The sequence below is a fragment of the Palaemon carinicauda genome, chromosome 41, assembly GCF_036898095.1.
Source record: "Palaemon carinicauda isolate YSFRI2023 chromosome 41, ASM3689809v2, whole genome shotgun sequence".
Classification (NCBI taxonomy): domain Eukaryota; kingdom Metazoa; phylum Arthropoda; class Malacostraca; order Decapoda; family Palaemonidae; genus Palaemon; species Palaemon carinicauda.
Window position 1 is genome coordinate 26,384,671 of NC_090765.1, and position 24,251 is coordinate 26,408,921.

The 24,251-nt window shown below is 37.5% G+C and overlaps 1 protein-coding gene across 1 annotated transcript in view; it reads right to left on the reverse strand.

Moving 5' to 3' along the window:
- Positions 1-2,159: 2,159 nt before the first annotated feature.
- Positions 2,160-24,251, reverse strand: part of LOC137632371 (endonuclease/exonuclease/phosphatase family domain-containing protein 1-like) — an 83,133-nt gene continuing 61,041 nt past the window's right edge. Inside the window, exons 8-10 of the mRNA XM_068364306.1 lie at positions 18,225-18,465; positions 8,284-8,424; positions 2,160-4,916 (exon numbers count right to left, since the gene is read on the reverse strand). Coding sequence (XP_068220407.1) covers positions 4,726-4,916; positions 8,284-8,424; positions 18,225-18,465 — 573 coding nt within the window. The 3' untranslated portion in view covers positions 2,160-4,725. The remainder of the gene's footprint in view (positions 4,917-8,283; positions 8,425-18,224; positions 18,466-24,251) is intronic.

Here is a 24,251-nt window from a genome sequence, read left to right on the forward strand (position 1 = left end):
TTACTGCTTGGAAGGAGAGTCCCCTTCCATGATGTGGCGGGGTAGTTCTCCTTCAGGAGTTATTTCTCTCTCCAATGAAAGGGTGGGCAGATCTATTTCAGGGGTTTCTTCTCTTCTTTGTCTCTTCTTTGGAGGAGAAACAGGCTTTGATGTAGCAGCTTTCTTTTCTTTTGTGAAAAACTGGTCTATTGTTAATTGTTTCTTCCTCCTCTGCAGTATTTTTCGAAAATGATACATGACACTATCATTAAACATATGCACTGCCCGGTTTGCTACTGCAATTTCTGGGTGGTATTTTTCAGCAAAAGCCTGCACATCTGCCCACTTGGAACAAATTTCATTGATGAGAGAACTTGGAACATCCTCCCTTACCTCATCCTCTTCTGAAGATTCCTGCTCCACAATCAGATCCTGCTGCTGTTGTTGTTGCAGGTGCAACAATTCCTCCACAGTCAACTCGGTAGAATGGCTTTCTACAAGCTCATCAATATCATCCTTGTCGACCTCAAGCCCCAAACTCCTGCCCATGACAACAATTTCCTCAACGACATCAGTGTCATCAGAAATTACAGGGGTAGCAGTGCTTGGACCCGCCTCTGGTTGGAAACCTTCAAACTCCCTCTCTGTGACACATGATGGCCACAGCTTACGCCAGGCAGAGTTCAATGTCCTATAGGTCACACCTCGCCAAGCTTGGTCAATCATGTTAACAGAGTTGAGGATGCTGAAGTGTTCCTTCCAGAATTCCTTTAGGGTCAACTTCGTGTCACTGGTCACTTCAAAACACTTTCTGAAAAGGGCCTTGGTATAGAGTTTTTTGAAGTTTGAAATGACCTGTTGGTCCATGGGCTGGAGTATGGGAGTAGTATTGGGGGGCAAGAATTTGATTTTGATAAAGCTGTATTCTTCTTTCAAGTCATCCTCGAGACCTGGAGGATGTGCAGGAGCATTGTCCATAACCAGAAGACATTTCATTGGCAAGCTCTTTTCAATGAGGTAAGCCTTAACCTGGGGGGCAAACACTTCGTTTATCCACTCAGTAAAGAATTGTCTTGTGACCCAAGATTTAGTGTTCGAGCGCCACATAACTGGTAGTGCACTTTTACAAATATTATTTCGTTTGAACACCCGGGGGTTGTCCGAGTGGTACACTAACAAGGGTTTGATCTTGCAATCGCCACTTGCATTTGCACACAGCAACAATGTTAGCCTATCTTTCATTGGCTTGTGACCTGGCATCTTCGTCTCGTCCTTGGTAATGTACGTATTGGCTGGCATTTTCTTCCAAAATAACCCAGTCTCATCACAATTAAAGACTTGTTGTGCGATCAAATTTTGTTCATTTATGTACCGATCGAATTCCCCCACGTATTTATCGGCTGCAATTTGATCCGAACTAGCTGCCTCCCCATGCCTAGTAACACGATGAATACCTGTTCTATTACGAAACTTTTCAAACCAACCCCTGCTCGCTTTAAATGTAAATGAATCACTTTCACTGGTACTCGGACTTTTCTTCACTAATTCTTCATAGATATGCAACGCTTTTTCACAAATGAACACTTCACTAACACTTTCCCCGGCCAACTGTTTTTCTTTAATAAATATTAAAAGCAACTTTTCCATCTCCTCAATCACTTGTGGCCTTTGCTTAGTTACCGCCGTAACTCCCGTTGCAACATTCGCCTTCTTAATCATTTCTTTATGCTTTAAAAACGTAGAAATGGTCGACTTCGCCATTCCGTATTCTACCGCTAAATCGGACACTCGTACACCATTCTCATATTTCGCTATAATTTCCTTCTTCAACTCGATCGTTGTTCGCACTGTTTTCCTCTTCTCCTTCCCCTTAACACTCATTACTTTCTTGGGACTCATTATGAAAGCTAAAAAAGCAATTAAAAGCACTGAAAATCACTAAATCACAACGAATGCTGATCGCGCGTTGTCTGAGTGACGCTCTCGAGAGAACTGATGCTTCCCGAACAAGCGAGAGTGGCCGAGATGGCGCGATCATCACAAAGCCCATGCGGTCGTCACGTGTTCGGCTGGTCGAGTACCGAATTTTTGGTCGAGCACCGCAGCAAAAATTTCTCGAAAATTTTGGTCGAACTCCGAATTGTTCGAGTATAGAGTCGTTCGACTACCGAGGTATCACTGTACTAATTACAAAAGAAGACATACTTTATTGTTCACTAGACTAACTAAAACGACATATATTTAGCCACTACAGAGGCATATGTGAAACTCTTGTAATGTATCAAATATAGCATGTAATGGTATAAAACTGACTAGCAGTATTCAAGACTTATAATTTCTTTTAAATTTACAACAATAAAACAACCTATGGAGTTTCAGATAAAATGTAAATGCAACTACTATATGATGAAATCAAAACAAAATAGAGTATAACTATCATAATTACTATCAAATATATTTCCCAAGTACTTACAAACTTTATACATAATTTATATACAATATTCTTAAACATACTACAGATAACAAATAATATAACATTGTCACTAACTATACATGCTATTTTAAATCTAATGCTTATCTCTTTATGTAGCTCTGTAATATATGAGAGTAAAGAATTAATTTAAAAAGGGAAGATAAAGAAATTCATAATTTAAGAAAGGGAGTAGGGAAACTATAAAAATCTGAAAAACTCTAGATACAGCCTAATGATATATATAAATATTACCGAACGGTAAAAAATTACCAACTACAACTGGATATCAGCAATACTATTCATGCAATTTACAAAATAATACCTTGTCTTTTTATACCTTATATAAATTAGTATGGACGCTTTGAACTTCAAAGTCAAACCAACAAGGCAACTTCCTGACAAATGCAGTGTTTTAACAATAACAAATATTGTATTTATGACATGCATTGCAACAACCCCCTATAATCTGATACATAATGTTACAATGCTTATATCTTAAAATGTCAAAGCTGGGATGGAAATACTAAAACAGCTTGTGCATACTTCACTGTAACCAAAAGTTTTTTTTTACTCCAAAGCATTTTCACAAATATAATGCTTCTGATGCTGCATGGTTTGATAATGTGTATATTTTAACAAGCAATTAAATGTGCTTTCTTAAAAAAATAATACTCTAATAGAACAACAACAGTCCATTACAAATGAAACTGTTTGGAAATCTTCCAAAATTATTTTCTTTTCAACAACTAAATTCATTCTATCAATTTGCAAATGCTGTGTAACCACTGTGAAATTTATAAATTCAAAACTATAATTCCCAGCTGGTATATCTGGTAACAGTCACATACATCATAAAAATCCAATATTTGAATATGAACTATATACTAGAACTGTTAATGACTGATTGGTGTTCTATTGTACTGAGGCTTTTGCACTATTTCTTTCTTGCAAGATTGACGGCCAGAAAAACTCCTTGCACTCAATATTTCTATCTAAAAAGTCTGCCTTAACAAAAGTATAGGATTCCTGTTTTGAATTTATTAATAAATAAACTATTTCACTGAACAGCATCCAAAACCTCCATAGACTTCACTAACACAGACTGAGAATCATACTAAACATATTTCTCTCAAGTTAGAGAGCAATTGTATACCTTACAGCATCTATGAAATCTAAAATAAATAAATTGTTACTTTATCAAACAGTAGCTATTTGAATTTTCTAAGTTAATTAATTCTTGCATGGAGAACCTTGCACACACAAATATAATAAAATATGACAACCTTTAAGACATTCAACTACAATGGGTAAAAACATTCCTCTCCTAAAATGTAAATACTTGTCCCTTCTTAAAACCTTAATCACAACCAATATATCATGACTTTGTCATATTTCAATTTTGGTTAATATAGGTAGTAAGAACAGTATACCACTTCCAAAACTATTAAAGAACTTTTTATCTCTAGTAAGACCAATCATGTTCCAGTAGCTTCTGAAAAAAAATTCACCAAAAGGTACGTGGAAAGGATTTTTATTTACTGGTATAACTTATCTTGCCTTCTGCTATCACTTAAAGGAATATATCTCCTTCAACAATATCAAATACTGCACTAATACCATTTTAATATGCAAATGCTATTAGAAAAGAGTTTAATACAACGCAGTTTTGTACCAAGTTAAAAATACTGATGTATGCTCACAAAAAAAAAAAATATTGCCTAGTTTCAGTTCAGAAACATTTAATTCTTGAATTTTCTTTTTTACCTTAACCCTATTTTCACCAAAAATTAAATAAAATCTAATCCATTGGACATTGCTAAACTCATTAACTTAGTTCTTTCATTACCCATAACGTTTCTAAGGTTATTAGTTGGGCTTCAATTTCTTCACTACAAAAAAAAAAAAAAATAATGGAACACATTGGTGAAAAAATTAAGTGATCTACCTAATGCAGGCAATAGCATATCACAGTGGATCTGATATTTATCGCAGATGTAGTAAGTAATCATGTCAAGACTGTGTAAACCCTGAGTATATCAAAAGAAAAACAATGCAACTACTCACCAGCTAAATACGGAAACAAATATCCCTAAATCTCATATTTTCGATATTTCTAAATAAGGCAATTGCAGTTAGATAAAAAATTGAATTCTCCATGGATAGATGACAACCAGCATATTTTTACATCAACATACTGTATATCCTATGTACATAAATAGAAGACGGCAGTAAAACATTAAAATGATCATGAAGGTAGTAGGTGAAAAACAAGATTACTCATCTCTTACTGTCGGGTCACCAATGTTACCATTTAGCTGTGCAATTCCAGATGGTTCAGGGTCAGGGTCTCTGGAAGCGTAAATATCACAGTAGACAGGACAATGGTCGCTAACATAACCTCCCCAACCCCAACCACGAGGGATAGCAAGATGGGTCAAGCCTTGCCTGATGACACCCCAGTTACCTGTTGGAGGAAAAAAAATTTAATAATTTTTTTATTTCTATACTCACTTGCTTATTATTCAGAAGCTTGGTTTATTGATGTTTACCTGAAAAACTTTTTGTTTATAGATGTTTACCTAAAATACTTTTATGTAAAAATTTCCAATTTTCTTTCCTTTTAAAAAATATATACCTCGGTAAAGTAATAAAACACTAACAGTCAGCAGTAAGAAGTATGACAGAAGTTTCCCATTCTTCAGTTTTCTCCGACAAAGGGTTTCGTCAAAACGTGTACCTTCCCTTACAGATTGTGATGTGTTTATTGCATTATCAGTTAATACTTATTCGATTGATTAGCATTTCTGCACAGGGAAAGAAATGGGTTTTAATTAACCATTGTGAGGGGTAAAACATCTAATGGTTTCTCTGGATGTATGTTCCAAATTAGTGTTTATTGGCGATGTGCTGATAGTATCGGTGATATCGGCCTTTTTTAAGAGTATTGGTATTGACCACTGAAATGACACCAGTATCGATATCAGCCTCCACTATGAGTATCTGGTATCAGTATCAGACAATAAAAAAATTAGCTTTAATAGCCGATATTATCATCATAATTATTATCATTATTATTATTACTTAATAAACTACAACACTAATTAGAAAAGCAGGATAATATAAGCCCCAAGGGCTCCAACAGGGAAAATAGCTCAGTGAGGAAAGGAAATAAGATAATATACTACTATTTTCCCTGTTGGGGCCCTTAGGCTTATAGCATCCTGCTTTTCCAACTAGGGTTATAGCCTATCAAGTAGTAATAATAATAATAATAAATAACCAAATAAATAATAAATAAATAATAATAGTTAAATAATAAGTATATATATATATATATATATATATATATATATATATATATATATATATATATATATATATATATATATAAATATATATATATATATATATATATATATATATATATATATATATATATATATATATATATATATATATATATATATATACCCCACACACACACACACACATATATATATATATATATATATATATATATATATATATATATATATATATATATATATATATATATATATATATATATGCAGAAGAACCACAGGGAAAATGAAAATACGAAATATACGCTAAAGTCCCGACTAGTTTCGTTATACTTCTTCAGAGGACTGATTTATTGAGAGAGGTTTCTTTACATTTTATAGGGAAAGTAAATGTACGAATATACATATAGAGATTTAGAGAACAATGACACTCCCTTACCAGCTACCTGGGCTTGGGTCAGGTGTTGAGTGGGCGGAGTCCCCAAGCTCATAGGACACCTGCCAAAAAGGGTCATTTCTAGTGGCGGGTAAATTCTTGTTTTTTTGACTTTCAGTACAGTTTATTTATATGAAAACACGGTAGCCTTACCTATATAAATACATTAGCAAAACATACACATACATACATATATATATATACATACATATACACATACATACGTCGTCGGCGCCCACTCGTGTCCGAGTACTGGGTTCTGTCGTTAGCCATCAGCCTCCCATCTATGGGGTGGGTGCTTATGCCTGATGTGGCTGTTAAGTCCCAAGATGAAGAAGGGTGGAGGAAACGACAGAATGCCAGTAGCTGGGTATATTGTTTTGGGTGGTCGTGGCTTTGCAACGGCCACGCACACACACTTGGCCCACACTGTTTTCACCCGATGCAACCAACATCGGAGAAGCCGCCTGTCTCATGTGTCTTGAGCCGCGGTGACACATACATACACATACATACATATATATACACATACATATATATACACATACATATATATATATATACACATACATACAATTAATTAATCAGCTGACGAAACAACTTCTTTAGGAGAACCACTAAACCCACCCATGAGAAAGGGGGACAGACAAGCTAAAGACTATGCAATCCCTCCGCTGGCTAAGAATGGCCATTGTCCCATCACCGCATGAAGTAGTGCCGCGACGAATGATAAAGTTAAATTACAAATAATTATTATTTCAACTTAATTACTGAAGAAAAAACCTGCGGAACAGCAACCTAACCCGAGTAACGGGAAAGATGTTCTCCCACAGAGGATCTTCCAGCTGCCCACATAATGAGGGAGCAGCGTGGTCAGCAAGGAAGAGCATGACCGAAGACAAGCTCTAGGTAGGCAGCAAGTGGTCTTCCTCCAAAGAACTCACAGGGAGAGAGCGATGTTAACATCCAAACGGAGGAGTATCACAAGAGGGCATCTCCCCAGTGGCAGAGGCCACCAGCCTACAGATTGTCCAGCATCAAAGCGGGGGAAGATCTTAAGAGAAAGTTATCCGCCCTCAAAAACCGGCTCCCCTATGATGTCACACAAGCAGCAACATTTACCATAATGAAAAGAAAGCTTAAATATATATAAAAACATAACATGAATGTTTTCATAGATAAAAAAACAATTCTATATAAGAATATAAGAAAAAACAAGTTAAAGAGCCAGTTAAGTTTGGGGAGGAGAGAGACAACGTCTATCTCACATAGCCAAAAGCAACGTGGGTGCTCAGCCCAGGTGTGAGAGTGAGTGGGCTAGCCGGCGGGGGTGCTAACTAGCAGTTGGGGTGGTTATCTCTCACTTGAAAGTCTCATGGCTCGTCTTTCTGCTTTGCCAAAATCAATATCCCTACAAATATCGAGGGTTTGTATAGTGACAAGAAATGAAGGCTTAATAATGAACTACAAATCAAATACTGTATGAAGCTTTAAAAATGAACTACATGTACACACACACACACATTGAAAAAGAGAGAGAATGTGTTCATATGACAACTGATAATAACAGCTATAAACAAACTATGAAAACTATGATATCCTGTAACATATTGGTGCTGATGCAAGATATTTTGAATAAGTTCAGAAATTATATAAATGATGTGTGTATTCCTCGATACTATAGCGGGACCTTGAAATCAGCTGATTACAACTAAAGGTAAATAAGAAAAGTTAGTAATTGTTGATTATTAAAATGCTACTGAAATTGTAAACTAGAATACAAAAATACTTTAGCAGAGCATATGATATCCTATGAAACAAGAAAATGAAATGATGATATACAGGAAGGAAATATTGATAAAACAGGACTTGGATGATTACCGAATCATGACGCAGAATAATAAATCTACGGAAACTTCACTTTTCAAGTTCAACATACGTCCAGATCGACTTACGACACGTTTCTCGGTCCCTATCTCGGTCGTAAGTCAACGACTACCTGCATTTGTATTCTTAAAAAAGGACTCAGGGCACAAGATTTCCTGGTTTAAAGGAATACCTTTCAAGTTAACATGTAATTAAAACATACTGACCTGTATAGATTCTTCGAGTATGAGGATTGAGCCACATGTTGTCATAACAACAGGATCCTTCACTGTTCTTAATACTAATGTTGGTGTATGTATCCTCTGGAATGATACTAGAATAGGAAGCATCCCTCAACACACCAAATGCTGAAGAAAAAAAATATTGGTGATACATTTGAATATTATTTGCAAAGTTCTGCATTACCTTTATATACAAAAAAGTAATCATTAACTTAATACTTTACAAAAAAATCTGCAAGATTCTAGAGTGGTGCAATAAACAGTAAGACATATAGTGTATTTTGTAGTTTTGAATATTCTTTATAATGATTTCAGGCAGAAATCCATTTTTTTATTTTGATGGATTGGCTACCATAACTGAAAAGCTACAAGTTTATGATAAGTATCATCAAGAATATTTGAAACCCTTAAAATTATGTATCAGTTAATTAAATATCTAAATTAACTTTTGGAACCATGTTGTTTCCTGCCGTCATCATCATAAAAACAGTCCTTGCAATAACAAAAATAGTCACTATAATCAAAACTCAATACAGTATTAGCTTTTGTTTTCCAGAACTTCCAGGCATATAGGAAACATGATTTTTTAATCTCATTTCCGATGTAGTCGTTTGCAGCTGTGTCCACCATACTAAAATAGCCTCCTTATTTAATCGAGTGTATTTAAAGCTGTAGATCACTTAGCTCATGATTTAACATCATCTCCTTCTTCCCATATTCTGGCTAGTGGAATATGGTTCTCTATATGTAATAGCCCCATAGAATAGTATTTTGGTGTTATTTTAATTTTCTAATTCATCACTCACTTCAATTGCTTTTTACTTGCAATTTAACATTATCTCACTGCTCCTATGTTCTGACAAGTGGAACATGTTTCACTACGCTCCTTAGCCCCTAAGCTAGTCTATAATAAATTGTTTATACAATTTTGACTAATTCAATTCTAACAAATATATGTTCCAAATTTAATTTTGCTCAACACATGAGGAGAAAACGGAACAACAAAATGAGTGTATATTCATACATTTGAAAATATTGTACAATTGACTGAATAAAAATCATTAATAGACAAACTTAACAAATGGGTGAATGCACACTTAACAAAGGAACGAGTTGTAACTTTGTACTACAGCCTCTGTTCGAACATGGACTTTGCTTCCATTTCCCATTATAAGGCTAAATATATGTCAACCACACGTCTCTGACATACTCTTTCATTATTAACATGATAAATAAAATAAGAGGTTTAATTACAGTGTATATCCCAATATTAAAAACAAATATCTAAGAGGTTTAGAATATAAAAGTTAGCCCTTTATTCTGTTTGAACAAGAAATTTACGACACTACAGAAGCATCACCTATCAGTATTTTTCTGAGCTATCAGGAGGGAGGGGGTTTCTGCGGTAGGTGGCAAGATGACAAAACGAGCAAAACAGGATTTTTTTTATTAAAATCTGTAGCTTTGTTAATGGGGATTTCTGCTATTAGTACAGTACATGGGGTTCAAAATAATAAAAATTCTAAAAACAATTTGTATTTTTCCAAGCTATACAAATCGGAGTCATTTATATAGGTTACTCCTAGTCTCGTTTTCTACGACCAGACAAAGGAAATTGATTGCATGATACTTCGTTGCTAAGCAACCACTGTGCATGCAGTGAAGGAAGCCTGTTCATGACGCTTGGTTACTTCCTTACACTCTCCTGTTCAAAGAATTGTGGGGTGGTTCAGGCGTGGTCTTTGATAAATAGCTGGGAAAAAGTAAAAACTGTTCTTAAAATCTATAGTCGACTCCTACGAGGATAAAAACTTTTGAGTCATTTATGGGAGTCTTTCTTAGGTGGGAGAAAGTCTCCATTAAGAGGTATGCCCTTCCTTTTTAATAAATGCAATTACCATAAGTGATTACCAGAGATCAAAGTGAATAATTTGTGAACAGTGTAGCCGGCTAGTAAAAAGGCAAGGCAGTACGTTCTAGTCTGGAGATCATCTTTTCGAGGGGTGAAGTCATATGAACAAGTGTTACATAATATTGAATATTCATTACATCAAATGTACCATCAAAAACTAAAAATTCAAAGCATTCTTATTTGCATTAGGGTCAATTCAAAGTGAAAGCTTCAAGTTCTAAGAAGATCACCATCTGCCTTAGTATCCATTACATACCCTTATAATGCAGAGAATAAATGATGCCTGGGATATAAAAAAAGTTACGTGTCCCGTTCGAGCTTACAATTAGATTATTTGTTGTGCTGCAACAATAGGGCCTTTAAGATAATGGTCAGTAACAGTGGTTTGTCATTTCCATATACCAGCTTTAAGGACCTGCGCTACAGAGTGGTTTTTGCAGAATGATAAGATTGTGGCAAAACCACATACACATATATCATGTGCTCGACACTTAACCTGAGGATTTATAAGCTCCCATGACTTTTTCTCTTAAACAGAAAGAGACAAGTGTTTCTGGATACTTTCTTTTTGGAGCACCCAGTTCACAAACAAATTGGAGATTTTAGGTCTAAGATACTGCATATTTTTCAGATATCTATGTACTGCTCTTACGGGACAGAGTAACATGTCATTCAGGCCATCATTTACCTATTTGAGAGACAAGATTGTCACCAGAGTCAAATATGATATCGTTTTCAATAAGATTCAGGGTTTTGATCACAAATTTGGGAACAAAAGACAATGGTGTAAAGGCATAAAGGTCTGGTCCATCCCATGGGTGTTGAAATGCATCTTCCATTACTGCAGATTTGTTTGAGACTGGAGAGCAATACACCAGGATTTTGTGATTCAGGTGAGTGGCAAACATGCCCAGAGACAGGGAATACCACAAAGTTGAAAGTCTCTTCCCCACTAGAGGAAGCAAAGACCATTCTCAGATGGTCTGCAATGACCTTCCTCTTCCCAGGGATAAATCTTGCCAAAAAAGAGATGGCTAAAGACTGCGTCTCCTTGATTGAAGATGTAGGTCACTACCGGGCAGTTGTCAATCATCAGCACCACGGAATGACCTTTCGGTCCTTGAGAAGTGGAGTAACACTAGTTGTGTTGCTTTCATTTCCAATAAACTGATGTGAAAAGCCTTGTCCTCTTCTGACCATAGGCTTAAGATTTGCTCCCTTCCTAGGTGAGCATTCCACTCCTGTAGAAAAGCATATGAGAACAGGAGGAATTGTGGAAAATCCTGAAATGGGTTCCTGCTAACAGGTTCTCCTTATTAAGCCACCAAAGGAGATCCTCTACTACCTCCTGAGGTATGGACAGAAGGGTTGCAAGGTGCTCTGTGACCAATGGTTCTTCAGGGCCCACTGCACTGAGCAAAGATGCATTCCCCCAAAAGGGTCAAGTTTCTTCAACGGGTTACTGCCCACGAGTGGGCCGGAAGAAGTTTCCCTTTCAGAGAGGTCACTGCTATTTCTCCAAATCTCGAGATTCTGATAGTGGATGGAAAACCTCTGGCTTAAACAGAGTCTATGCTCATGTCTAGGTACCTGATGGATTGCTGGGGGAAAAAGCTGGACTTCAGCAGGTTCAGTTGGATCCCTAACTCCTTGCATTATCCAAGAATAGATCCCTGTCTTTTAACATAAGAGCTCGGGAATTCGCTACAAGAAGCAAGTCGTCCAGGTACATCAAAAGTCTGATGTCCATAGCATGAACTGAGGCTAAGACAAGAGTTAAGATTTTGGTGAAGACCTGAGGGGCTGTTGATAGGCCAAAGCATAGCACTCTTAACTGAAATATTTTGCCTCAAAAGAGAAACCTTTGGCACTTCCTCGAGGCTGGATGGATGGGGACCGGAAGGTACGCGTCTTTCAAGTCTATGGTCAGAAGGAAATAATTCTTTTTGATAGCTGAGAGAACAGTGGCTGGAGTCTCCATTTTGAAATTTTTAGCATATATAGGTTCAAATGGGAGAGGCCTATGATGGGTCTCCAACCTCCCATTAGCTTCTCTACCAGGAATAGATTGCTGAGGAAGCCTGGAGAGTTGCGTAAGACTTCCTCCACGGCTCCTTTGGTAAACAATTTGAAGACTTCCTCTAACAAAAGGAGGTCTTTTACTGAGAATTTCAAATAAAACTGTTGGATAGTCAAAGTACTGGTCAGGGGTGGCAGACAGGCTATTAAAGGGACTCAATATCCTGAACAGAGAACCTCCATTGTCCAAGGGTCAGCCCCGAAGTCTAGCCAACTTTACCAAAAGCTTTGTAGGCATCTCCACACTCATGGTAAGCTGTGAGACATGCTCTCCCAAGCAGGAGCCTCTGCAACCGTGCTCTTTTCTTGCGGAAGGATGGCCTCTCCAACAGGTATGTTTGGGGGGCTTGCCTCCTGGGTTGTTGCGTGTCAGTTGAAGGTAAAAGTTTTCTTTGCTGTGGAACTGGTTTGAAAGGCAAGTTCCTTAGCTGTTGTTGGGAAGCAGGCAACCTTGGTGCCACGCCCTTCTTATCATTGGAGCTTGACCTAGCCTCTCCACCTTTTCTATAGACATAGCTACATCAGAGGGTGGGAAAAGAGAAGGGGAACTTACTAAGTTTGAATTTCTCAGGGCTAATGCATCCCTGGGAGATAAGTGTGTGGCGCATCTGGCTAGGACAACATCCCGCCTCTTTAGAATGCAATTACCCTTGAAGTAATCGTTCTGATATAAAGACAATTCTAAAGTTTTGGTTCCAGATCTGGATAATTCCTCTACTTACGACCTTTGTGACTTATGACGATTTAACTTTACGACAATTTTTTATCAGGGTGATGACGTCACAAGTCTATCGGAAATAGGACGAATATTTCCTTGAAAATAATCTATTTTCTTGTATAAAAATAAACTGATTTATCCTGGTAAATTCTTATTTTCTTTAATTTTTAATATAAAGTATCTATTTTCAGTAAAAATACATTAAGAAAAGATTTAATATCAGTCGAGTTCATATTATATGACTGGTGACGTCATATCACCAGCGGAAAGTGACCGGGCAATACAGTGATTTCTTTCCAATAGGCTAATGATTAGTATTACTATTCCCATTATCAAAATATTAAGTAACGATACAAAGTATTTTGTGGGTCTGTATTGGTTGTCATAAATACTACGTAGCGTAAATTTGACTGTACACTAGTCTTATTTAATCTTCAATAATAGATCGATATTTATCTAAAGAAAGTATACTAATAGGCCAAATATTTTCTTGAAAATAATATATTTACTTTTACATTATAAAAATGAAATACTTTTGCTTGGTAAGGTAGTATTTTCTTTTCATTTCTTGCAAGAAAAAAGAAAACGAATTTACATATTTTGCAAGTCATTCTTTGTAGAGTTTACGTCACGTGTCTTGTGAAGTCATGTATCTGGCGGAAGCATGCTGACAAACTGAATGATTTACTTTCATTGTGTTACCGAGTAATCTTATTACAGCATTCCCATCATCAAAACACCGAGTAAAGAAATCAAGTGTCTTAGTGGTCTGTATCATTAGTTATGAGATTAGTACAACTTACCGTAAATCTAAGAAAAAAAAGTCGATGACGTCATATTTTTGGCGGAAGGTGAGAGGCAAATCAAGTGACTTCGTTCCGATGCGTTACTATTCCCATAATCGAAACATCGAGTAATGTTATAAAGAATTTTTTAATAATTTTCAAAATGTGAAGATTTAAATTAATTAAAAATCAAAAGAGAGAGAGAGAGAGAGAGAGAGAGAGAGAGAGAGAGAGAGAGAGAGAGAGAGAGAGAGAGAGAGAGAGAATGAATTTCTTTTATAACTAATAGTAAGGTCTATAAAAGAACTGTATGGAAAATGTGATACCCTATAACATATTGGCACTATTGAAATATTCATTACGAAGACATTTTGAATGTCAAGAAAATTATATAAATCAGTGTTATTCATACTATATGTGCGCACAATCGTAATACGGCAGCGTAACTTTCAGATCAGCTGATGCCAACCGAAAGTAAATCAAAAGTATTTCTTGATTATTAATATGATCAAGAAATGGAAAAATCAAATATAAACATGCTTTCATAAACCACAATTACACACAATAATGTCTGATGAAATATGAAGGCTTAATATTGAACTAAAATTTGAATACTGTATGAAGCTTTAAAAATGAACTACCCGTATGCGATTGCAAGAGCGAGCGGGCACACGAGCACAGAGAAAGAGCTAAAACGATTTCGCATTATACCTAATGATAAGATGAACTGTATGCAAACTGATTTCATGTAACATACTGGTGCTAATGTGATATTCATCAAGAAGATATTTCTAATAAGTTAAAAAATAAAAAATAAAAAAATATATAGGCCTACCATACGTATGTACGCCATATTTTGATACAGTAGGTAGCGGCACTTACAGATCAGCTGATCATAACCAAAGGTTAACAAAATTCTATGTACTTCTCGATTGGTAAAATGCTTCTAAAATTGAAAAATAGACTACAAAAATGCATTAATAGAGCATATATCCAATGAAACAAGAAAATGGAATAATGATAGACAGTAAGAACATATTGATAAAATATGATCGAGATTATTGCCGCATCATAATATATCTACGGAAACTTCACTTTTTTTAGTTCGACATATGACGAAATCCACTTACGACGCATCTATCGGTCGCTATCTCTGTCGTAAGTCGACAACTACCTGTATTCTCTTAAGTTTTCTTTTACCACAGAGCGGAGACTGCTCCAGACCAATGATCTATCCATGAGCAGGCTTGGATTACAGACACAGCTGCTACCACTGTGTTTGCCATTTCGGGGCCAGAAACAATGGGGGAGGCGGAGGTTAGACATATGAACATTCGCCTCTAGCAATGGAGTGAAGTCTCGCTCAGAGCTTGATTTACAAGATGAGAGGGAGTTCTCAGTATCCTGTCACATAGGACACCTACAGCTTGGGCCTTGTCTATTATGTCTAACAAAGTGACCTCATCTATGTCAGATGAGGAAGTGACTTCCCGAAACAAAGTGTCGAAGCGTGACCTTTGAAGCGTTGTGGACATAGTCCAAGAGCTGGTGTTAGGGTGATCAAAAACTAATAGGTTTGCTATTTGCGTAGGTACAGGCTTTGTCATTATGAGTCCTGGGGGGAAAGTTTATATAACTATGGGGGAACTTTAAAATAATGGGGCGTTGATCTTCTACGTCCTCCAAGGTAAGTCGATTGTAAACTAGTTTGTGTGGTTCTGGTAGGAACATGAGGGTTAGCATTGTAATATTGCGGAGAAATACTCTCACTCGAAGAGTATTCTAGGATCCGCTACTCCCGGATTTCTAGTCTTAGCAATAAACACAGGGAGAGCATTACCTCTCCCCATCCCCTTGAATAGGAGACATCATAGTTAAGATCATGGAATTCACTTACTCTTGGCCAAGGGCAAAACTAGAAGGAAAACTGTCTTCAGAGTCAGGTGAAGATCTGATGCCTGTTGTATTAGCTCATAAGGAGTTCCCTTCATGGACCAAAGGACACGAACCACGTCCTATGGAGGAGTTCTAACTTCTGACTGAGGACAGATAAGCTCAGACCTCCGTATGGGGAGAGCAACTTCAACGCAGAGGAAATATTAACTCCCTTCAGTCTACAGATGAGACTCAAGGCTGAGGAATAAATTTTCACGGACAAGACCGAGAGGAGCTTTTCCTCTTAAAGGTATACAAGAAAATTTGGAACAATCGGTGTTGTGGCAGTGGAGGAGCAACACCCAAGGATTTCTGCAGGGTACTTAGGAAGGTATTAACCCATGCGGGGAGCTGAGCACCCTTTGATATGTCCAGGATTTCTCTAAAGAATCTAGGGGGAGGAGAACGTCTTCTAAGAAGAACCCTAGAGAGCGCTTGGGCAGACATAGGAGAGAGTCTCTGTGGCAACAGGCAGTGCTCCTTCGTCAAGCAAAAAGGATGGTCTGAGCTAATAGGTCCATTAGCATACCTATTAGGAGGCTCCTTAAACCCTTCTGGAGGTAGAAGCTGGAGGTGGAGGCGGAAGTATTGGTATTGCACTTGCTCGCGGTTCCAATACCTCTTCTCGTGAATCACTGATTCGCCTGTGAAATCACAAGATTTGAGTGCAAAATCGAGCGTTTCTCGCAACAAAGGGCACGATTTATGAGAAGTTCCTCCCCGTTGCTTCAGAAGACTGCCTATGCCAGATGTAGTCAGAAATGAGGGCCTCTGAGTATAGGCAACTTTACGCGTTGGCGAGTGCGTCACTGAAGGACGCGTTGTAGAGCGTTGCATGAGCGAACGCTGCGCAAAAACACCCCAGGCAACAAAGGGCACTGGAGGTGGCTTAGCTGGATGCCTGTCTGCAGAATGATCTGTCAGGATCAGGTTCGGTCCAGGGTCGTTTAGTAGAAGGACGGGTTGAAGAGCGATGTGCCGATGGACAGTGCGTATGCTTACATCTTCCTCTAGACAAGGAATGTCTAGACCTTGATCATGAACGTACTGTTCGCGATCGGAGTGTCTAGCCCTTGATTGAGCACAGTGTGAATGTCGTGCGTGCCTAGCTCGCCAACGAGAGCGTTGGCCTCGTGATTGTGAAAGTCATCCTTGCAAACGGCGCCCTCGCGAGCGTGAACGTTACTCTTCTGAACGGGAGCTTCGTTTTCGGGAATGTGACCGTCGTTCCCGTAATCTAGGTCGGCGTGATCTATAACGCGAGTGTTCAGACATAGGTCTAAACTCAGTTGCTTGTGATCGTGCAGAACGCGATCGCAAGACTTTACCTCGAGATAAGGAACACCTCCGAGGAGAGCGTTGAGACCGTTAGTCTCATGAGCGTGAAGCTCTAAAGAAAGAACACCTTCTGGATGAAGAGCGTTAAGATTGTGATGATCTACAATCTGTATGATCTTCAGATAGTCTCGAACGACGATCAGAAGTGTGTCTGAAAGGACGAGAAGATTGAGAAACTCGTCCCCGCGCACCACAGGTGGAAGCAGCACTGGTCTCTTGAAGATCATCACCTACAGCTGAAGTATTCCTGTGAGGAAAAACAGAAGGCCGAGGGTTAACAGACAACGATGTCCAAGGAAGGCGAGTAGGATCGTCGTCAACTGGAGGCCATTGGAGGGGCGAACGTGAGCGATCGCCTCGTCCACGCGTGGAAGGTCCAGGAGAGGGCGACAAATGTACCTCGCAAACCTCCAAAGCATTGGATCCTTCCTGACACCATGCTGAAGGAGTCGAAAAAGCTCTTTTTTCATAGGGGGTGCAGAAACCCCTAGGGACGGCCACACCTGCAACACATATACACGAGAAAATGGCTTCCCAGCAGCTGGAGGTGAAGTTGCTCCTCTAGGGGAAGCAACTACCATCCCCCAAGTACCTCGGGGTTGCCAAGGAGTGAAGCAGTCTGCGCTCCTGCTCAATCGCCCCTCGGAAGAGTGCGAACGAGGAGCTTTAGAAAGAGGTTTGGGGGTGCGAGAAGAACACTTTCCTCGCCCCTTAGGGAGAAAGATCGCACTTACCCTTCTTCTTTCTGCGCTATCCAAACTTCTCCCATTGGCAGGCAGGCCACTCCCTACACTCTTCACAGGGCGAACCCTGCTCGCAGCGATGCCCTCTACATGAAGGGGACACATTGCGCGGTTCGGTATCCAGTAATGACATAAAGGTACCGCACGCAGCACCCTTACGTCCAGGAAAGGTCCGCATGAAGGCGATCTGAAGAAGCACAAGCACACCTGAAAAGAGAAAGAATGATTATAAAGTCAAGAGAGAAGAGATGCCCGCTCTCTACAAATCAAAAGAAAAAAGTGACATAGCTCACGGCCGTGAAAGTATATACTGTATACAGGAGGCTGGGTGCCCCACAGCCACTCCCGGCCTACCCATTCAAGTGATTGGGCAGGGTAAATAAGCAAACTGAAGCACCTGTTACATGGAAACTTACCACCATCATCAGGAGGCATATTAAAATCTCCTAAGAGAACAATATCTCTTTCGTTGGCAAGTTTTTCTTTTAAAACAGTCACCAAAGGTGCTAATTGCATCACTTCCGTGTTTGTTTGGTGTGATTCACGTCCAGTATTTACACATCCTTCATCTTCCTCAAGCCTCTCAGATCTCTTCCTTCTATTAAAATGAAGAGCTTTGACATGAAGGCTGACCACCACAAAGTCAAACTCATTTGCCTGAAATGAAGAAATGAGAATATTAAATTCTTTCATATACTGTACTTCTTAACTGCTCCGCAAACATTAGGCAATAAGACACATACAGGTATTTCAATAAGATTAAAGTTTTAGATAGTAAAGTTATTACAACAGAAAATGTACAAAATTTACTTATCACAAATATTTCAATAATCTGATTGGGGTGGATTATAAACTAAGCCAAAAACTAGGTATTGAGACATATGAGTTCATTTAGTCCGGTCATAAGCGTACTGAATATATTTATTCAAACAAATAAAACATACAGACATACCATTCATGCAGTTAGAAAAATAAAAGAGAATTCATAAAAAAATATTCTTAATTTAAAAAAAAAAACATTAATTACCTATAACTAAAACATGGGACTTCTATAGTAATATCATTTATTATAATCATTATTATTTCTAGCTAAGCTGAAACTCTAGTTGGAAAATCCCATGGGCTCCAACAAGGAAATTAGCCCAGTGAGGAAATGAAATAGGAAACAGATAGAAGTGTGCGCCTGCGTGTACCCTCAAGCAAAAGAACCCTAATCAAAGACAGACTATGGCACTACTGAAGACTAGTGAACAATATTTTGATGTTAGGGGGTATCCTTCTCCTAGAAGAGTTGCTTACCATAGTAAGAGACTCTCTTTTACCCTTACCAAGTGTAATGTTGTAGAAAAAACTACTTTTTAGGAAAAAAACAAAATTTTCATATAGCACTGTACTAGAAAATTATTTAATTTTATTCTTTTTGATGTTTTTTACTTGATAACCCTTTTACCCCCAAAGGACGTACTGGTACGTTTCACAAAAGCCATCCCTTTACCCCCATGGACGTACCAGTACGTCCTTGCAAAAAAATGCTATAAAAATTAGTTTTTCATATTTTTTTATAATTTTTTGAGAAAATTCAGGCATTTTCCAAGAGAATGCAACCAACCTGACCTCTCTATGACAAAAATTAAGGCTGTTAGAGCAATTTAAATAAAATATACTGCAAAATGTGCTTGGAAAAAAATAACCCTCTGGGGGTTAAGGGTGGGAAATTTCCAAATACTCCGGGGGTAAAAGGGTTAACTTATTGTGCTCTTGTCCCTCATCTCAAAATTCCTTGATTGGTTTTCCTAGAAGATAGCAGGCAGCAATCCCTACACTCAGTAGGGTTTTAGATTTAGAAAGACTAAGAAACCTGCCATCTTCAGAGTAACTTTGTGCACTCTGTTGAGGAACTTAGTTTTTTTTTCTTCTGGTGGTAAACACAAACTCCTAGAAAATTTGATTGACTTGTGCATTCTTGTGAATTTACAGAATCGATTACCCCCGTCATTACACATATTGGACAAATACAGATTTTCAGTCTGCTAGTGTGGCCATGTACATACACGCTTTTTCTATTTCACTCTTAGGGCTCAAATATGAAAAGTTCAGTCCTCTTTATAAAAAGGAAAAAAAAAATCTTTATACTCAGTTCGCACGTGTGTGTTGATAAGCATATGTACATAAATATACCAAGGCACTTCCCCCAATTTTAGGGGGTAGCCGACATCAAACAAATGAAACAGAAAAGGGGACCTCTCCTCTCTACGTTCCTTCCAGCCTGACAAGGGACTCAACCGAGTTCGGCTGGTATTGCTAGGGGTGTCACAGCCCACCCTCCCCCGTTATCCACCACAGATAAAGCTTCATAACACTGAATCCCCTACTGCTGCTACCTCCGCGGTCAAAGGCATCGGAGGAAGCAGCAGGGCCTACCGGAACTGCGTCACAATCGCTCGCCATTCATTCCTATTTCTAGCACGCTCTCTTACCTCTCTCAAATCTATCCTCTTATCAACCACGGCTTCCTTCACTCCATCCATCCACCCAAACCTTGGCCTTCCTCTTGTACTTCTCCCATCAACTATTGCATTCATCACCTTCTTTAGCGGACAGCCATTTTCTATTCTCTCAACATGGCCAAACCACCTCAACACATTCATATCCACTCTAGCTGCTAACTCATTTCTTACACCCGTTCTCACCCTCACCACTTCGTTCCTAACCCTATATACTCGAGATACACCAGCCATACTCCTTAGACACTTCATCTCAAACACATTATATTTCTGTCTCTCCATCACTTTCATTCCCCACAACTCCGATCCATACATCACAGTTGGTACAATCACTTTCTCATACAGACCTCTTTACATTCATGCCCAACCCTCTACAGTATTTTTTACTACTCCCTTAACTGCCCCCAACACTTTGCATCCTTCATTCACTCTCTGACGTACATCTGCTTCCACTCCACCATTTGCTGCAACAACAGATCCCAAGTACTTAAACTGATCCACCTCCTCAAGTAACTCTCCATTCAACATGACATTCAACCTTGCACCACCTTCCCTTCTCGTACATCTCATAATTTTACTCTTACTTACATTAACTCTCAACTTCCTTCTCTCACACACCCTTCCAAATTTTGTCACTAATCGGCCAAGCTTTTCTTCCACGTCTGCAACCAGTACAGTATCATCCGCAAACAACAACTGATTTACCTCCCATTCGTGGTCATTCTCATTTACCAGTTTCAATCCTCGTCCAAGCACTCGAGCATTCACCTCTCTCACCACTCCATCAACATACAAGTTAAACAACCACGGTGACATCACACATCCCTGTCTCAGTCCCACTCTCACCGGAAATCAATCGCTCACTTCATTTCCTGATAATCTTATATTTTCTATAATTTTCAAGAAGGCCCACTTTCTTGTCATTTCTTTAAAGTATGAGACCTAGTTGGTGAATAATTTTCAAACTAAAAATCATTCCATGCAGGTCCATTTTTACTTCCTTACCTGCTATCTTATGACCATAAATTCCCATAAGAAGGTCCTACTAAAAGTAAATGAGAAAAACTACTCTTGAGCATTCTGAATTGAGGGATGGAACTATAAAAAGTTTTGTGATCATCCCATGAACTCTTAGCATCACAGTATATAAAATAAAAAAAAATCCTCAATTTCTAAGACAAATTCAGATGCTTTAACTAAAGCTGTCAACTCTGTAATACACAGAGAGGCATAGTTATGCAACTTTTCTCCATGTGACTCATCCTTATGGATTAATACACATCAAATATTCATGCACACTTTCAATGTAGCTTCAGTAAGAAAAAATCATAGGCTTCAATAAGCGATTTGATAGATTCCAATTCTCAGTCCAGGACGACACAACTATTAAATTATCTCCATCCCCTAGCTTAACCTCCTATTTAGTTAAAGAATAAAAAATCTAAACAACCACTAGAGAGTTTACAGCAAATAACCAATTACCATTTGCATTGTGAACTGCCATTGACTGGTGATTATATCACTAAATTTTTGAGGGGTAATGGGATTGAAAAGGTTAAATTATGAGCAAGCTTGAAAAAACATGCATCAGTACATTATTTGCATATTAAGCCAGTATCTTTATTATTATTATTATTATTACTATTATTATTATTATTATTATTATTATTATTATTATTATTATTATTATTATTATTATTATTATTATTATAAGCTAAGTTATAACCCTAATTGGAAAATAAAGATGCTATGAGCTCAACAACTTCAACAGGGAAAATAGCCCAGTGAAGAAAGGAAATATATAAACTATAAGCAAAATATTATTATTACTATTACATGCTAAGCTATAACCCTAGTTGGAAAAGGAAGATGCTATAAGCCCAACAGCACCAACAGGGAAAATAGCAGTGTAGAAAGGAAGTAAGTAAACTATAAGCAAAGTAATAAAAAATCAAAATAAAATATTTCAAGAACAGTAATAACATTAAAATAAATCTTTCATATATAAATAAAACAGATTTTGACATAGGAAAAATCTATTTTGGGTGAGAAACAAGAGAGAGAGAAAAAAGATAGACCAGTGTATCCAAGTATACCCCAAAGCAAGGGAAGTCTAATCCAAGACAGAGGAAGGCCATAGTACAGACTATTGCACTACCCAAGACTACAGAACATTGATTTGGTTTTGGAGTCTCCTTCTCCTAGAAGAGCAACTTACCATAGCTAAAGAGCCTTATTTACCCTTACCAAGAGAAAAGTAACCACTGAACAATTACAGTGAGGTAGTTAGCCCATTGAGCAAAGAAGAATTGTTTGGTAATCTCAGTGTTGTCAGGTATATGAGGACAGAGGAGAATGTGGAAAGAATAAGTCAGACTATTCAGTGTATGTGTAGGTAAAGGCAAAATAAGTCTTAACCAGAGAAGGAATCCACTATAGTACTGTTAGGCCAAACAAAAGACCTAATAACTCTCTAGCGGTAGTATCTCAAAAGGTGACTGGTAAAGACAGAGATTCAACAATTACTTTAAAAAAACTAATATTATTTTTCTTGAATCAGTATGATAGCATTTTGTTCACTGGGGCAAGATGATCTACTTCACAGATAATACATATTGATTTTTTTCCACTGCACATGTAAATCTTGGTCTTCTGTTTGTGCTTGCAGTGTTTTAATACAGTCATTTTGACTTTTTTTCAGTACTTGCATATATTAAGCTCCTGTTTGTGCTTGGTGCTTTAGTAGTCAATTACAGCATATGCTTTTCACTATACTTGAATATCATGATTTGTTTGTGTCTGTAGTACTTTAGTGAAGAAACTTTTATATTCTGTTTATTTGATCTGTTTTAGTAAGGCACCCTAGGTAGTTAGTTACCACTAAATAGTCCCAATTCTGTCTTCTTTTTGTTTGTAAGTGTTACCTAATAATGCATGATGTAATTATAAAGTAAATGTATTTAATTACCTGTTTTGATATATTATAGCACTAGAATTTAATTTGAGTAAAAATTTCCTATGAAGATTGAAAAATTTAGAGAAGCTATTAAACAAATTAATGAAAAAAAGATGTAAGTGGCAGTTCACATAGTTTAAGGCAAAATTTTTACTAATTTCCTTAACCGGTAATAGGCACTAAAGCCCACACGGGTATAGAGTATTTCTTAGTGAGCAGGGAAAATACCCCACGTTCTGTATCTTTGGTGCAACTTTGCACTTTTTGAAAGAATTTACAAGATACATGTCTTGGAAAAGCCTTAAAATCAACATGCTTAAATGCAAATTACAAGATAAAATTTTGAAAAAAGTAAGAACTGCTGTTTTAAAATATAAAACAATATATAATTGGATTTTTAATACCCAAAATTCTTAAAGGACGACATGGTATTTCTTCAAGTTAACATTGAATATGATATGGACAATATTAGTGGAGTTAGTGAAGGAGAAATAGAAAAAGGCAGGAGGGGACATAGAGCCTACAAAAGCAAGATATTGAGCAAATAGATCTGCATTTATGATTAAATTATGATAAATAACATATTTTTGGTGTATCAGTATCCCAAAAAAAATATAACATTGGTAATAATCATGATTTATTAATATTGTCTTTGTAAAACTACAAAGAAACACTTTGAAGACCTGACCTAAAAACTATACTCACTGAACTTCAAATTGTATCACCTCCTTAGTTTTAAAGCTATAGCATTAAAATTGGGTATGTAACTTAGGAAGACATTATAGAACAATTTTGCCCTTTCTTCCAATTTCTAAGCATTTTCATACTTTTTGTTTTCATGATTTATATGTTTTATATTTTTATCATAATGAAAAAAGGGATTTTGACGAAGGAAAAATCTATTTCTGGGAAGAGGCCTGTGACGCCCGGTGAGAAAGGTCCTTCCTTATACCTTTCCTAATATAAATCTTCCAAATATACTA